Source organism: Leuciscus leuciscus (genome assembly GCF_965113295.1).
Source record: "Leuciscus leuciscus genome assembly, chromosome: 9".
Taxonomy (NCBI): domain Eukaryota; kingdom Metazoa; phylum Chordata; class Actinopteri; order Cypriniformes; family Leuciscidae; genus Leuciscus; species Leuciscus leuciscus.
Window position 1 is genome coordinate 27,559,250 of NC_138733.1, and position 18,310 is coordinate 27,577,559.

Sequence of the window (18,310 nt, forward strand, 5' to 3'; positions counted from 1 at the left end):
TCTTACGCATCTAATCCCAAGTCTCCTTTGCTTATTTCAAAAACATAATTTTAAAGCTAGTAACGGAGACTTCAGCCACCATATAGCAGACTAAATATTAGAGAGAGAGAGAGAGATTGAGCATGTATGAAGTGTCTCTCAACAGCGTTCAGCAGCAGCATCTCTAGCGAAACTGTAAGTTTAACTGCTTCAAGAACAGCGCCGTTATTACCTTGTGAGAAATTCATGTAGCTTTTAAGTTGTTAAAACTATTTTACTTATAAAATCATCAGAGCAGCACTGACAACACATTTCTGTGTAAGAGTGTGTCCATACTGTGAGTGGGAGAGCAGGAGAAAGCGAGAATGTGCAAAAAAACTTGGAAATAATTTGTAGTTTTTATCCTTTTGTCTACTATATTTATGGGCTTGGTCAGTGTCATTGTGTGTTTTGGTTTTATTTGCTGTTGTAGTCTGTAGGACCTTTGAAATAACTGAAATCATTTAGTAAAGTGATATGGAACTGTAATGCGGTCACGACCTGCCTGGAACTACTTTAGCTGTGCATTTCCCTAAAAATAATCTCAATTTTCAGCATCATTACTCCAGTCTTCAGTGTCACATGATCCTTCAGAAATCATTCTAATATGATTTGATGCTCAAAAAAAACATTCATTACTATGTTGAAAACACCCAGCTAGGAATGTTTTGTTCTAAAAATGTTCTGAGAACATTATCATGCAGTGTTCTAATCATTTTTTCAGTGCGTAGTTTTATCTAAGTTCCCAGAATGTTCTCCTAAAAGGTAGGATAACATTCTATTAAAACATAAAAATAAAAAAAAATTATGATTACATTGTTAGAACATTATTCCCTAATGTTCTTATAACATTTTCAGCGAGTAGTTTTATTTTTGTTCCCAGAATGTTCTCTTAAAGGTCCCATTGCATGAAAATCTTTTCACAGGCAAGGCTTAAGCATCCCAGACTAAAATGCATGTTTGAGCTGTTTTACCTGAAAGCAACTTGCACTGACATATCTTAAAATATGTCAGTGCCATTGTTTTGTCTCAAGATGCACACCAGTAATGTTTATTTTTTCGTTTTTCTAAGGCACATTTTTAAAAGCTAATTAAATGCACTAAGGCCTAATCCTGGCTTAATCTAAACCCTGTCTGTGAACCCCTAACTCTAAACATAACCCTTGTCTGCAGACTTTTATTTGGATACTCCAAGGTGTTGACTGCAGTGGTTAGGCCTTTAGCGCTGATACAGGACAAATAACTTCTCATTGTGACAGTCTGTAATGTATTTTAGCAAAGAGTGTTTGTATGGATTGTCCCTAAGCTAGAGCTATTGGTGCATTCAAGTCATGTCATAAAGATCGTATTTACAAGTTGAACGCACATGAACGCCACCACAATGTTGAAAATATGTAGGAAACTCAGGATTTTCTTTACGCCCCGAACTTGAAGAGTTACAGTAGGGGTGTGTCAGTGAGAAACATTTTGGAATACCACAATACTTAGGTATTTAGCAGTGACATTGTCAGGCTTTTTTACAATGAAGTAAGCTAATGCCTGCAAAAAATATGATAGCATTATAATATAACAATATAATATGTAATGATAAAGTTTACAGTGGCTTCATAAATTAATTTAAAACATTAAAAAAAAATTTTCATGCAAAATGTTCTACTTTTGTTAAAAAGTCAAGACAGGAATGAAAACATTTATCTCAGGACTTAATAATATCCTCAGCACATTTTACGAACATTGATTTGATAATGTTCTATTATTATGAAACATTGTGCCAATGTTTTTTTGAGAACTTTGTATAACCTGCTATCTCAATAAAATGTTGATTTGATAATGTTTCTCTTCTGTTATTATGGAACATTGTGTTAATGTTTTTTTTTTGTTTTTTTTGAGAAAACTGTATAATCTGTGATCTCAACAACATCCTAAATACATCCTCAAAATGTAACATTTAAAATGTTCTAGTTTTGTTAACACGTCACATTACAAGAACGTTTTATAAAAAACACTCCATCATCTCAAGCCTCAGTGATATCCTCAAAACATTTTATGAACGTTGATTTGATAATGTTCCTCTTCTGTTATTATGGAACATTGTGCCAATGTTTTACTGAGAACATTGTATAATCTGTTATCTCAATAAAATCCTAAATACATCCTCAAAATGTAACAGTTAAAAGGTAATATTTTAGTTTACATTTAACCTGAACATTATTTGAAATGAGAAAACATCCTTAAAACATTCTTTGAACATTACATTCAAATGTTTTCTTTAAAACATTAACCAAACTTGTAGGGAATGTTAGCCAAAGTTCTGAGAACGTTCCCTGCTAGCTGGGCAGTTGTGTACAATTTTTTTCAGGATCCTTTGATGAATAGAAAGTTCAAAAGAACAGCATTTATTTGAAATAGAATCTTTTGTAACATTGTGTCTTTACTGTAACTTTTGATCAATTTAATTAATCCTTGATCCCCCCAAAAATAACTTACTGACCCCAAACTTTTGAACAGTAGTTTTTAATGTTACAAAAGCTTTCTTTTTCAGATAAATGCTGTTCTTTTGACTTTTCTACTCATCAAAGAATCTTGAAATAAAAATGTAATTAGCTGTTTTCAACATTGATAATAATGAGAAATGTTTCTTGAGCATCAAATCATCATATTATTAGACTGATTTCTGAAGAATCATGTGACACTGAAGACTGAGTAATGATGCTGAAAATTCAGCTTTGATCACAGGAATAAATTACACTTTACTATTATATTCACATAGAAAACAGCTGTTTTAAATTGTAATAATATTTCACAATATTCCTGTTTTTTGTATTCTTAATCAAATAAATGCAGCCTTGTTGAGCAGAAGAGACTTTTTCTTTTTAAACATAAAAAAATATTATCGATCCAAACCTTTTGAACGGCAGTGTAGGCTATATTTTGCAAAGAATGTTCAAAATACACAATATATAGGCTATGCAGTGTAATCGATGACGAGTAGCTTTCGATAATATAGATGTAGCCTAATGCTCAACAAAGTTTGAAAAACTGCTGGCTCTTGTATAAATGGATTGCATTAAAAAAGGTAATAAACAATGTGAAACATTCTCTTGTAATAATAACGTGAAATGGTTTGCTTTCATTTCTTAAACCACATCAACTGATTAGACAGGAAGAGGTCTATAAAAGCATCACCTCAACTGACAAAGCATCACATGCGGAACAACGTATAGCCTATTTATAAACGCCTGAGATAGAGCGAGGCTCAAATCTTTTGGCAGAACTTGACATGCACCTACTTGGATACCAAATATAATTTTGGTTAATTAAAGTAAATATTTGGTTTCAGTTTATAGATTTTTGCGACTCGTGAGACGTTGTTTGGAGTAGGCTACCTCAATGGGGGGATTGATGAGTGATGGCTGCAGACCATGTGTTATTATATGTGCTGTATTACTGCTGTCCTCCGTCATAGGATACAGACCAGTAATTATTGTTCACGGGATATTTGATGGACCCAAACAGTTCGAGATGTTGGCGAAATTTATCTATCAGGTAGGCTAATATCTATCTATCTATCTATCTATCTATCTATCTATCTATCTATCTATCTATCTATCTATCTATCTACCTGTTGAAATAAATGCTCTTCTATTTTTAATTAGTTTAACTACAGATAATAAACTGCATTTTATTTGCATAACATTTTTGCTATGCAATCTTTTATATAGTATTTTGTGAAATGTATGTGTGAGGGGCGGCGGAGTAATTTAAAAGGTTAGTTCACCCAAAAATGAAAATTCTGTCAGTAATCACTCACCCTCATGTTGTTCCAACCCCGTAAGACTTTTGTTCATCTTAGGAACACAAATCAAGATATTTTTGATGAAATCTGAGAGCTGGCTCACTCCTCCATAGGCTGCTATGGAATCGATTTCTGCCATCCCAGAAAAGCTAGTAAAGAGATCGTTAAAATAGTCCTAGTGACTACAGTGGCTCAACCTTAAGTTGCCCACACAGAAGAAAATTAAAAGTTGAATAAAGTCGTTATTTAAAAAAAAAAAATTTGCGCACAAAAAGTATTCTCGTCACTTGATAAACTTAAGGTTGAGCCACTGTAGTCACTAGGACTATTTTAACGATGTCTTAAACTTTTCTGGGATGGCATATATCGATTAGGCCTATAGCCTATAGCAGCCTATGAAGGAGTGATCCAGCTCTCAGATTTCAGCAAAAAAAATCTTAATTTGTGTTCCGAAGATGAACGAAAGTCTTACGGGGTTGGAACAACATGAGGGAGAGTTACTGACAGAATTTTCATTTTTGGGTGAACTAACCCTTTAAGAAACATAAATGCTCTTCTGTTATTTTTATATTGCATTTCTCATTTACAAACAAATTCCTCTATAAAACTACATACAATAAAATGACATAAAACTTGCATAACATTTTTGAATGGGTACATTTTGGGTCAAAAACAGAAGAAAAAAAACACCTATTAAAATCACAATCTAAGGTTTGAGTTGCACAACCCTTTTTAAGTAGTTTCGGTTTCACATCACCACACTTGGTGCACAGTTCTCCTTTTTAAAATCTAAGTTGAAACTCACTAACTTCTCTTTTCAATGTCTAAGTCTCACCCAGGTACCAGTGTGACCACAATAGCCCTGTATGACTACATTGCCAGTATGAAGCCACTGTGGAAACAGGTAGAGAGCTTCAGAGAGGCCGTCAGACCCATCATGAAGAGCGCTGAAGATGGTGTCCATCTCATCTGCTTCTCACAAGGTCATCTAAACTCATTAAACTAATCATAAAACTGGTTGTTATATGCACTACCATTCAAAATATATTTTTAAAGCTCTTATTCTCACCAAGGCTGCATTTATTTGATTCAAAATACAGTACAAACAGTACATTTGTGAAATACAATTACAATTTAAAGTAACTATTTTATATTTGAATATATTTGAAAGTGTAATTCATTACTGTGATGGCAGATCTGAATTTTCAGCAGCTCCATTATTCTTAATATTTTTGTGAAATTTGTGATACATTTTTTCAGCATTCTACAATTAATAGAAAGTTCAAAAGAAAGGCATTTATTTGAAGAAAAAAAACAATGTTTGTAACAATATAAAAATCTTTACTGTCACTTTTGATCAATTTAATGTGTCCTCGCTGAACAAAAAAAAATGTTCTCAGGTGGTTTGATATGTCGAGGAGTTCTTGCTACCCTTCCTACACACAATGTCCACTCTCTGATATTACTGTCTTCACCAACAGCTGGCCAGTATGGAGGTCAGTCAAATCCTCCCCTAAACTACACACCACAACATCTGTTTTCTCTAGAGAAACTTCAAACACATTCATCTTTGTCCATGCTTCTACAGATTCGAATTATTTGAAATACTTTTTCCCTAAAATCATCAAGTCAAGACTGTACCATATTTGTTACACTACACAAGGACAAAAAATATCCATCTGCAACTACTGGAATGGTAAGCCGATGTGTCACTTTCACGTAACAATTTGCTCACTGTTCTGCATTTCGTTTGATTTACAGTGAATCTTACTTGCCTTTTTCTCTCTGTAGATCCACACCAAAGAGAGAGATACTTAAAGAGCAGCAACTATCTGGCTCCACTCAATGGAGAGATAGAGCATGCCAATTTAACAGGTAATTTAAGATGACACTATTATATGTGCAACTCAGATGGTTGTTTGTGCACTTTCAGTTCAGTGGCCTTGAGTCATGTTGTGTTGTATGCTTCTGTTCCCTCTCAGCGTGGCGAGACAGCTTCCTGCGCATAGAGACTCTGGTGCTGATCGGCGGACCAGATGACGGCGTTATTACACCATGGGAGTCAAGGTCTCTGACATCAGTGTTATTATTATTTTGAATGAGCTATATTCTTACACTGTAAAAAACGTGGCAGCGATTAGTTACAACAACTTAAAATTTGTTGAGATAACTTAAATATCCAACTTAACTAAACTTAATATTTTAAGTCAAGCATGAACACATACTTTTTAAAGTTGAAACAATGTTGGATTTTAAGTTGTGATAAATAATCGCAGCAATTTTTTTTACAGTGTAGTTTTCATGTTAATATTAGTTATTCGATTACGTGCTTTTGTTACTTTATTATTATTATTATCATTATTTTTAATATAGCTATTTAGGTTCAACGGGATAGTTCACCCAAAAATTCTGTCATCATTTTCTCACCCCCAAGTTGTTCCAAACCTGTATAAAATTATTTCTTCTGTTGAACACAAAAGAAGATATTTTGAAGAATGTCGGTAACCGAACAGTAGTATGGAAAAATATACAGTGGAAGTCAATGGGGGACCATCAATGTTTTGGACACCAACATTCTTTAAAATATCTTTGTGTTCAGCAGAAGAAAGAAACATACAGGTTTGGAACAACATAAGGGTGAGTAAATGATGACAGAATTTTCATTTTTGGGTGAACTATCCCTTTAATTGATTTCAGTTGAAGTAAATCTTACTCTTCGTTTAGTTCAAAGCCAACATTTCTAGTTTTTCAACTAATATTTATATTTTATTTCAGCTTTATTTATCAATTAATAGAAATGTTTTAAATAGTTTTAGTTAATATATTTGATCACATGATATTTAGCATCAAACGTTTATCAGAGTTCGACCGTCTTACGTGCTGCTAAAGGGTTAACCTGTGGCAGTTCAACCGACTGGAATGAATGTGAGAAATATTTAAAGTGGCGTTTGAACTTTAAAAGGTCTTATAGGATTATGTGGTGCCTTTTTAAAGCATGTTTGCCATCTTTAAATGTAGGTCCTGAATAAAACATACTCGGTCGTTTCATATCTTTTTACTGTTTATCTCTTTTTCCCCCCACAGTATTTTTGGGTTTTATGACAGTAATGAAACGGTGGTTGAGATGGAAAAGCAGGATGTGAGTGGAAGCATTCATATTCTGGTCATTTTCAAGGCAATATTAATTAGTTTAAGTTGTTCATGGTTTGTAGTTGCTATTGCATTTTAGTAATCCTAACCATTTTCCTCTCTCCCCAGTGGTATCTAAGAGATGCTTTTGGCCTGAAAACATTAAACTCAAAAGGAGCCGTGGTCAAGTGTGTCGTCCCTGGTGTTCACCATACATCCTGGCATTCAAACCTCACAGTCTACCAGAATTGCATAGACAAGTGGCTCACCTAATCTACAGAGACAGAAACAAACTGATGGCCTCACATGCATGTGCGCAATCCTGAATGTAATCATGTCTAGTGCCGATTATGATTGTACTCTTTTTAATCACCTAAGATATTTTCTATTATCTGTGTAGACAATGAATGATTTTCTGCAGTAGTTGTTTAGTTTTATTTTATGTAAAATCAGTTTTAATATTGTGAGCAGATTATTTTGTTAGTTTTCTAATTCTATTTATAGAGATACTACAGGACTAATATTTTGTTTTACTAAAAATAAATTATTAAATTGTTATAAAAAAAAAAAGTATAATGATTGCAAGAAAATGTGTGTGTGTTTCATACATTAGTACCGGTCAAAAGTTTGGAAACATTATTTTAATGTTTTTGAAAGAAGTCTCTTATGCTCATCAAGCCTGCATTTATTTGATCAAAAATACAGAAAAAATTACAAAGAAATTGTGAAATATTATTACAATTTAAAAGAATGGTTCTATTTAAATATACTTTAAAATATAATGTATTTCTGTGATGCAAAGTTGAAATTTCAGCATCTGTTATTACAGTCTTCAGTGTCACATGATCCTTCAGAAATCTTTATAATATGATGATTTGATACTCCATTTTATCAATGTTGGAAACAGTTGTGATGATTAATATTTTTTTTGGAACCTATGATACTTTTTTTCAGGATTCATTGATGAATAAAAAGTTTAAAAGAACTGCATTTATTCAAACAATATAACAATATAAATCTTCACTATCTATTTTTATCAATTTAACACATCCTTGCTGAATAAAAGTATTACTTTCTTTCAAAAAAAGAAAGAAAAAAATTACTGACCCCAAACTTTTGAACAGTAGAATAGCCTATATTTTTACACACGATTTCCATTTTAAATAAATGCTGTTCTTTTTTATTTTTTTTAACTTTTTATTCATCAAAGAATCCTGAAAAAAGTATCACAAGTTATAAAAAATATTAAGCAGCACAACTCTTTCCAACATAATAAGCATATTAGAATAATTGTTTAAGGATCACGTGACACTGAAGAGCAATGATGAAAATTCAGCGTTGCATTACAGAAATAAATTAGGATATTTTATAATATTCAAATAGAAAACCATTCTTTTAAATTGTAACAATATTTCACAAAATTAAAAAAAAATCTGTATTTTTGAGATATATTAAAATATTAATATATTTTTATATATTACTAAAATATATTTTTGAGATTATACAAATCTCGTCTGCAATGCGCATGGTTGTGCAAACAGCTGGAGTGCGCCACGCAGCTGCGGGTTTAAACAGGTATTTATGATGACGTCAGCAAGGTAGAGTGGGCGCGCGGCGACTGGCACTCCGGTTCGGACGCGCGAGAGCTCCTGTTCGAGACCGAGGAAACACTTCCTGAGCTTCGGTAAGCGACTTAATCTGTACTTTTGAGATTGCAGTGGGATATTTTCGATTATCGCAACTTATCAGATCAGTTGACGACTGTGTTGAAGAGTTGTTTGGTCTATCATATCATGTTTTGTCCTCTGCTGGGTCATTCTGACATTCCGTGAAGCCAAAAGTCAGTTTCGCGTTCATATCAGCTGCGTTTAAAGCGCTCTGATAGAGGTTTAAAATATTTTTTGAATGAGCACACGAGAGTAAAACAGGCTTGCTGAGATTATTCATCGTGTGGAAAGTTCTCTGCCAACGCGTCACTTTTTTACATAATTTGTGTTTTCAATCTGCGCCTTTGAATTGAAAGCGCTCGTGCTAGGCTTTCATAGATTTGATTTAAAGTAATAGTTCACCCAGAAATGAAAATATTGTCATCATTAATTCATCTGAAGTTGTTCCAAACCTTTGTTCTTTTGTTTTGTGAAACAGCGATGTTAGGCAGACTGACAGTCACCGTTCACTTTCATTGAATGGGGGGAAAGGTGTCTGTCAGTCCCTAACACTGTGTTTGACATTTCCTTTTGGGTTCCAAAGCAGGGAGCAAGTCATACTGGTTTGTAAAAACATGATGAGAGTAAATTGTGATGATTTTTTCATTTTGGGTGAACTAAGCTAGTGTGGCATCCACTTAAATTCTTCATCAGGTTTGTTTTATAAAGCATTTTTACCTAAAAAAAAAAAATCTTTGATGTAAATAATCAGATTTTGAAGTGTGTGTGTGTGTGTGTGTGTGTGTGTGTGTGTGTGTGTGTGTGTGTGTGTGTGTGTGTGTGTGTGTGTGTTTAGTGCTCAAGGCCAGTGTCCCAGCCCATGTAAACATTGACTGTCATTAGGGGAGAGTGGGCTGTCATTCACTGGATCCACCCCAGCCAAAGGACAACAGTGAACAACCACACAATACAACCACTGACAGATTTACTCAGGTGCGTAGAGTATATCAACTGTGCTAGAGTGCTTTAAAAGCACTCAGATGGAAGTATCATGCTGTATAATTTTGTAAATTATTATTTTATCCCCATGGGACACTCAAGGAGAATTTCGAAGAATGTTTACGCTGATGTCATTTATCATGATGATTATTTGGGGTGATCTATTCCTTTAAATTAGTATTTACCTTAAATATTTTATACCAGATATCATTGCCTTGGCTTCATCCACCAGCACCCCCTGTGCATTTCTTTTTTTTCTGAATGCTTTAGTCAAAATCTTGATATGTATTTTTTTTATTGTTTGTTTTTTTATAGTTTGTTTATTATTCTTAATATTATTATTATAGGGCACCTGCTGTATTTATGATGACTACACGAGGTAAAAGTGAAGGATGCCGCATCTGTGGGAATGACCTGCAGGGTAACCAGCGGCGATGGTTGTATGCAGGTCAGAACAGAAAGGGGGCGCAACCTCAGACCCCAACAGACTTTTCTAGCAAAGGAAGCTTGCCCAGATCAGCACAAAGCAGCCCGTGGGGTATGAAGCATGTTTCCAACAACTTACATTTGTTTGGTATAACTGAATCGTTTTTAAAATGCTTTTAAATGAAACAGAGGGGAAAAAAGCATAGGCTATTGCTGCATAATTAATTTGTGACGCTATTAAAGTATTGTTTAGGTTTAAGATAATCAGAGTTTTTTTTTTTTTAAAGATGATATTGCATATTTAAATATAATTATGTACTTTTATTTTTTAATTCTAGGCAGCACTTTATCTCTCAGCTCCTCCCGCTCGCTCTCGAATTCTCGCGGCCTGCTCACCCCTACGAAAGGAATCGACCTGCTCAGTGTGCTGACACACATATTAGAGCAGCCTGTACCACGCGGGGCCGGTCACGGGGAGTTTTTGTGTGGCAAGTGTGTGTCCGTTCTGGAGCGAGTTTTCAAGTTCGACTCCGTTATCGCCCGAGTCCGAGTGCTGTCGAGTGAGAGACTCCAGAAACTCTCTCAGGAAAGGGACAAGATTAGGCGATGGGTGCGAAGCATGTACGATCAGCGCCACTCTGTTAGTTCTAAGAGAAAAGAAAGCTCCAGTGAGGATGAAGGGGACAGGAAGGATTCGGTAGGGGAAGGATACAGAGAAATGCTGAGGGACAACATGGCCCTCTCCGAGTACGAATGGTGGTCCGAGAAAGCCGAGTCGTGTCCGTATTATAGGAAAACGGGGAAACGGTGTCATCAGGGCAAGAAGTGTGAGTGTTGTGACTCCTTGAGGGTGTCCGACTCGGACTATGAGTCCGTTTGTGGGATTCCACGTCACTTGCCTGATCAAGCCTTCACGTCATTGGGCCTCTCTCGAGACAAATCCAGCAGCATGCCCCTTCATTGGTTGAGCGTGCCATCTGTCAGATCAAGCCCCGCCTCGCTGTCTGGTTCCTGTCATTCTTTGCGATCTCGATCCCGCACTACCTCCATCCAATCGCTGGACTCAATAGACGGCACTGATGCGTTTGATTGGCAAGAGGAGCATTCGGCCATTATAGACACCGTTTTCAAAGAGTTGAGGGGAATTGAAGGAAAGCCGGTGAGGTCACCTGCTGGAAGTCGTATTCCCGTGTTAGACCGAGGAGATGTGCAGAATGGGAAGGATGAGGTTGATCTGAAAACAGGGTTAGTGAGGGTCCTAAATTTCGGAGAGGGGGACAATGGGACGGAGGATGAGTTTGAAGAAGAGAACGACATCCTGACCGAGCTAAAAGATGACTTTATGCCATTACAAAGAGAGGTGAGCGCTGTTGACCTCTTTTCAAAATTTTTGACCTCTTTTTCATACCTTGCCATTCATTTTTATCTCTCTTTTCTTTAGACGTCTAAAGTTAGGGTGCACCTTGCTGTGAAGCAGTTGCGTGAACAACTTGTTCAAGCTCAGGCTCGCATCAGAACTCTAGAGGCTCAGCTCAGGGAGACCAACAAACCAGCAACCGATGCTCCTGCCAAGCAGTTGAAGTCTCCGCAAGTGGTGAGTGAGACGGGGCAGGGATAATTGAGTTTAATGGCATGGTGCACTGAAGTGTGCACTGGAGGCATTGTGTTTTGGAGACTTAGCACAGCACGCCTGAGACACACCCTCTCCTAATCTTTCTGTTGACTTTTTGTTTTCAAATGATGCCTTATATAGGGCATATTACAGAAGGTGTGTGTGGATTTTTTTTAGAAAGACACAAACACACCTCCGCCAAGAATCTTCCCAAACCAGAGGAGTTTGCCCTGGGCTTTAGTTGCCGTTTCTTTCATAACAGGTTTTACAGCTGCTGTATTTTGATGTGCTTTTCTCTCTTTAAGCCTTAATCATGTATTAAATATGTTATATTTTTCAACTAAATCATCAAGAATGAATTCATAAAAAGTGGTCCAGACACTTTTAAGCCATTTTCATTTCAAGAATTTCATTGCATTATGAAGGTGACAAAATATCAAACTTAATTTGATACAATTTATTTGAAAGATTTATTTGTAAAATGTTTCATAAAAAGAAATTTGTAAGGATAAAACAGTACGTTGTTAACAATATGTTAATTGAAATAAAGCAGAACATAGAATATTAATATTAGATGAAAAAATTGCATGACAATTAGAAATGTTGTATTGGCAGCAAATAAGTTTTAAAGCTGCAGTCGGCAAGATTTTTTTTTGATCATATTCACTGAAACCGACACTATGCTCTGACAGAACAACATAAACCAGCCGGTTTTAGAAAAAAAACCGCACTTCTACCTCCACCTGGAGCCTGTTATTTGTTTTGCAAAAATCCACCGCTCCCGGTTCTTCTGGTCCAGTCAGCGCAGGGCTGTGTGAGATCTGACTGTCAATCACAGTTCGTGCACACGCCACAGATCCCCCCCTCCCCCGCGCACGTTACAATATCACATGCACACGCCTGAAGTTCACAGGTGTGTTGGATTGTACGAAGCTTGATCTACTAACAAGCTTCCAATTCCTCGGTTATTGCTATCTATGGGTAGATTAGCCAGGGCAGCCTACCTCTGAGTCCATGGTGTTGATCGATGCTGAAGAGACGGACGCGTTCACAGAAAATCTGGTGCACACGCACTGACGAGCACGAACTCGATGGGAGGGTGCTCGCTGGTAGTGGGGGAGGGGCATGAGAGTTGTAAACAATAACAATTTTGGCTAAGTCCACTCAATCTGCAGCTTTAAGTTGAAAATTTACAAAAATACACTAGATAACACTGAATAAAAATGACAAGAGCAAAATTACTCAAATGAAACCTAAAAATATAAAAAATAAAAGCTAACTCAAAATATTAATAAATATTATGTAAATAATACTAAAATAACACTGCATAGAAGTATTTGGACACATTGTTAAAGCCAAATAATATATTCTTAGTGATGAACTACACCTGTTCGGTTGGGACACCTGTGTGAACTTGAGGAGAACTGAGGGTACTACTGTTACACGGAAACGATGTACTACAATGTAAACGATGCGTTTTTTCGCGTACAAGACGACAATGTTGTCAAAACGATCCCGTTCACACTGATCCTTGAAATGACTAAAACACTGTATTATGCTGCCAGGCCAGTAGGTGTCACTTTGTAAAGAAACCCTATGAGTCTATAGACTGAACACGTCATATGCATGACGTCACCGTTTTCACAAATTCACATTTTTGTTGTTTACATGGAGACGATAACGGGATCATTTTCAAAAACTAGACGTTTTCAAAAGTTTGTGTTTTCAGGCCCCAAAACACGGTTGACGGCAAATACGCATAAAATGTTTACCGTTTTTAGCTGAAACCGGTGTCATGTAAACGACCCCTGACTTCATACATCGACTAAAAATCACCTTGACATCAGTTGTTTACAATTAATTGCAAAAATGGCTCAGAAGAGAGAAGTTAGTTCTGAGAAACACTTGCAGCATTTGCTTACAGATACATTTGATGGATTGTTATATAATGCAATGAATTAAGTGTGACATAAGTGTCCAAATACTTTAACCGCCCTCTTATGATCGACCTTAATTCGGCATTTTACAGAGTGCTGTAATTTCACAGCACTGGTTCTTTCTGGGTTGAGTCTATTGAATTGTTGTTCTCTAGTGTGAGGTGATAGCAGTTATATAACACTAGTGGAATGCAGTCACAAGAAGTCACAATGCCATGAACTGTCCCTCAGGCATGACATGGAGTCATTTTGCTAGGAAAGATGCCTGTTTGTGAGACTAATACCTATCTGATCTGTTTTGGCAATACAGACCAGTTTGAAGAATAAAAATGACATCATAGAGAGTCTCAGCCAATCACTACACAGCAGAGAGAACATAATCCAGGTGAGTCCTGTATTGATGAACTCGTTATAGATTCAGGATTAAAAACAGATTGAGTGGAGGTCAGTGAACTGTGTGCTCTCCTCTCTTCAGGAATGTGTGACTTTGATCCAGACGCTGTGTGCTGAGCAGGGAGTGGAATCAGAGGACACTGACAAACTCATCAAAAAACTGGCCAGTGCGGTGACTGATACACGCAGTGAACGCGAGGTGAGGTCTGATGTGATGATGAGCATGAGTTTTGTAAATGAAGACTGCTCAGACTTCCTAAATTAAGCCAATTATAATCACTATAGACCAACCCTAATCGTATAATAAAATGTGTGCCATTATTTAAAAGTGCATGAAAGCATTATTTAGTCACTTTATGAGCCAATTGTCCTCTTAAACATCATCCTATAATAAAAAATAGTAATAATAAATTTTATATACAAATAATAATAAATAAAACATTATCATTTATTGTTTTATTTTTTTTTATTAAAATTGTATATGTACTACTGTTCAAACGTTTGGGGTTAATTTCACTTTTTAAAACAAATGAATGCTTTTATTCAGAAAGGCTGCATTAATTATTTGATCAAAAGTGACAGTAAACACAAAAGTGTCAATTTCATATTGCTGTTCTTTTGAACTTTTTATTAATCTAAGAATCTTGGAAAAAAAGTATCACGGTTTCCACAAAAATATTAAGCAGCGCAACTGTTTTCAACACTAATAGTCCCCAAATCTGCATATTAGAATGATTTCTGAAGGATCGTGTGACAATGAAGAATGGAGTAATGATGCTGAAAATACAGCTTTGCCGTCATAATAATAAACGACATTTTAAAATATAATAAAATAGAACACAGTTACTTAAACTAGCAATAATATTTCACAACATTAATGTTTTACTATATTTGATCAAATAAATACAGTCGAGACTTCTATCAAAAACATTTTTGAAAATCTTACTGACCCCAAATTTTTTCATTATCAACTTGTGAGGACCATCATTTTAAGCAGTTTTAAGCTTGTGATTTCACCCTTACAAATATAGCAAAAGTACACAGTGTGAGCATACAGTGAAGCTCTGGCTAACACACCCAATTCTGGCTGGGTCACTGTGTGTGGGGTAATTAACTTGGTAAATGAGCACTTCATGTTTGCTTCAAATGAGGTCCAGGAAATGCTGGATGCACGTGCAGTCCATAGTTCTTATACTTTATTTCAACGGTCATGTTTTAATCAGGCAGTCTTGGAGACCCAGCTGTCAGATGCAAGCGAGAGAGAGAAAGCCCTGGAGAAACAGCTGCAGGCCGTAAGGGACGCTGGCAGAGAGCGAGACCGAGACTTCATCACACTCAACACTGTGCTCCAGTGTAACCAGGATGTTATTAACGTGAGTTAAACAAACAGTGCTGTAATTCAACGGTACACACATATGTTTACTTAATCACTTGGCTAGTGCCTGCTGCTGTTATACATGACTGCTATAGATTTGTTAGTAAATGAGGCATTGATGGCTCTTATACAGAAAACAGAGCTCTCAAAGTGCTATGTTTTTTAGTTTCACAATAGGTTTACATTGTGAACAAATAAATTAAGTCATTAAATGGTGAAAAATGATTCAGCCTTCAACTTTATTTGAGAATAAAATCAATGTTTTGTATCTTCAAATAGCACCTGCGTGTAGAGCTTGGAGAGCGAGATCGAGCCCAACAGGAGATGATGAAAGAATGGGAAGTGTGGAAAGAGAGAGATTCAGCCCTGACTGCACTGGTGAAGGATAACAAAGACTATATTTCCCAGCTAAAGGAGGCACTCGAGAGTTCATGCAAAGATGTGCAGGTAGATGTGGTGGAAACTCGCCTCTCGCTGTCTCTGACCTCTCTTGCAATTGATTTAGTTAATGTATAATTTCCAGTAGTTAACTATTCACTTTTTCCTCGTAGGCACTCTCAGACTCTCTGATTGGACGGGGGTTGGAAGGGGGAGAAGCTGAGTCTGGATTGGTTAATCGGCTGCGAGAGAAAGAAGCTCTGCTGGTGGCGAGCTTCAGAGATAGAGAGGAGCTCAGCACCACCATGTTGCAGGAGATCTCAAGACTCTCCTCGGCCTTAACCGACGCTGAAAACCTCATACTGGTAACGTCTGATAAAAACATGTTTAATTTCCACAATTGTGGCTTTTTCAACACTCATTGCCAATCATTTTTAGTGTGCTGAACATCTCCAAAACCTTCGACTTATCTATTTTGATACAGCAGAAAAGCAATTGTGCCACCTGGTGGTGTGTACATGCATTGCTCTGGCCAATACCAGTAATTAGTGATGCATTGAAATAAAAAATTGACCGAGCCACTGAAATGGTTTTCATTTAGCCAAAAAGGAAACCGTTAATGAACAAAATCAATTTATTAATCACATTTATTTAATAATCAACACTCAAATAAAAACTTGGATGCATATTTAAGTTACAGATAAGGCATTTTATATTTTTATTATATAATTTCTACTCCAATTCATTGTTGAAATATAAACATTTAAACAGTGGCTGTAATAGAAAAACATGTTTTCATGACAGATTTATTCAAATATGCATTAAATAATGATAACAGGCTAAATGAAAATATTAAATATGTAATATAGCCCATATATTTATCAAAATGCGCCTCTCGAGTTATTTTTTCTAGCTATCTAACGAGCTATGAACATTGGCGCTCTGTCGCACCACATTAAAAGAGCATCACATTTATTGTTTAAATTACATTATGAAATTTAAGAAACGTGAAGGCTAGGACTTTTTCCATAGCAAAAGTAACAGAGCACAAAATGATTGTGATTTATTGGATGGTGGGCACAATTTAAATAATGAGAGTCCAAACCAGTGCACTCTCAAGATCTGGTTTGTAAGTTTTCATCAACATGCATCCATGTTCTTTCAGGACCAAAGAGAAAATCACAAACGTGCCATCACTGCCCTATCAGAGCAACTCAAAGACACACTTAAGGAGCTGAGAGAGAAGACCAAGGAGAGGAAGGAGGCTGAACTGGGGTGGAAGAAGGAAAATAAGGAGAGGGCTTTCGAGGAAGGAAAACTGAGGGACAATCTTCAGAAGAGAGATAAACTTATAGAGGTAAATAACCTGCCTCTGCTTACTGTAGGTGTGTACATCCACCGTGAGCACACATTATTGATGTGATATTTTTTTGTTTGCCCTTCATAGCAAGTTCTTCTGGAGTTAGAGGAGCGGGATGGTGTGTTATCAGAGCTAAAGCAAAACATCTCTAGCAGACTTGGACCCAAGACAGCCCTCAAACACACACTGTGAGTGTGTGATTAAACGCATACTGTGAGTTTAATGATGCTCTGTGAATACTGAACTGCACAATATATTGTTAATTGACTAAAATGTCTAAATTCTGTCAGATGCCTTTCAATTTGCGGCACTAAACTAACAGAAATGATGATCTGGTTCAGCTTCTGATAAAGTTAATAATACTGTTCAATTCTTATGGTAGTTCTCTAGTTTAGTCAATGAATTTGAGAGCGGCTAATGTGTACAGTAAGTTATGAATAGTGCCATTTGTATGTTCTGACAGATTGCTCAAAACAATCAAACAAGTTGAGGGTATATAATGAAATATTATGTTATGTTCATATGAATTTATGATTGGTCCATAACAGGTTGCTTTAGTCATTTTGATTGAATACAGCCATAAAATGTTCTGATTACTTCCCACACCGTCAGATTGTGGTTCCAAGATTTACATAGTTACACACACGTGCCTTTTCAGCACTCATACATGCTTTGCTTATTAATAATTATTTTCCAGTAACCCAAAATCCCTACAGCCTTTAATTGTTGTTGTTATTTTTATTAAATGTTTAAATTGTTTTATTGATAATGGCTGCTGAATATGTTGAATGCTGCTTTTTCTCTTATTGTTTGATTTACTGTATCTTTCCCCTCATGTTCTGTTCCATGTGATCTTATATTTGTCCTGTATTTATAAATGTTTTCTCATGTTGATTTGTTTTTGAGATGCAGTTAGATTCCCAACTTGGATGTGCTATCTTTGTTCCAGTGTAGGAAAATCTTTTTCACAGTAGAAGGATTTACAGACTGTCTGAAAAGGACATGTTTTTTTTTTTAATTAGCTTATTTTATTTGGGTAAGCTGGAATCCCCACAATTTGATGCATACCTCATAAATCACATTTAAAATGAAGCCTCAAGTTTGCGTGGGTTTGGCAGTTCTAGAGGTTTTCTTTTATTAAATGTTCTTTCTTGAGAACTCAGGGGTTTAATTGACAATAAAGCCTCAAATATACAAATTGGTGTGCTTTGTGTGATCATTATGTCTCTGGAAAGCATCTG

The 18,310-nt window shown here is 36.1% G+C and overlaps 2 protein-coding genes across 2 annotated transcripts; both read left to right on the plus strand.

Moving 5' to 3' along the window:
- The first annotated feature begins 3,215 nt into the window (after positions 1-3,215).
- On the plus strand, positions 3,216-7,665 carry LOC309506848 (lysosomal thioesterase PPT2-like). The gene is made up of 8 exons (XM_082180810.1): positions 3,216-3,564; positions 4,644-4,797; positions 5,215-5,310; positions 5,403-5,510; positions 5,606-5,689; positions 5,797-5,881; positions 6,899-6,953; positions 7,073-7,665. The coding sequence occupies exons 1-8, from the start codon at positions 3,409-3,411 to the stop codon at positions 7,214-7,216; spliced, it is 882 nt and encodes a 293-aa protein (XP_082036936.1). The 5' UTR covers positions 3,216-3,408; the 3' UTR covers positions 7,217-7,665.
- An 843-nt stretch (positions 7,666-8,508) lies between these two features.
- LOC309506837 (uncharacterized protein) lies at positions 8,509-18,267 on the plus strand. Its single transcript, XM_082180793.1, has 12 exons — positions 8,509-8,627; positions 9,446-9,582; positions 9,936-10,126; positions 10,353-11,374; positions 11,456-11,608; positions 13,874-13,948; positions 14,039-14,155; positions 15,180-15,329; positions 15,611-15,778; positions 15,883-16,074; positions 16,875-17,066; positions 17,157-18,267. The coding sequence occupies exons 3-12, from the start codon at positions 9,952-9,954 to the stop codon at positions 17,259-17,261; spliced, it is 2,349 nt and encodes a 782-aa protein (XP_082036919.1). The 5' UTR covers positions 8,509-8,627; positions 9,446-9,582; positions 9,936-9,951; the 3' UTR covers positions 17,262-18,267.
- The last annotated feature ends 43 nt before the right edge of the window (positions 18,268-18,310 follow it).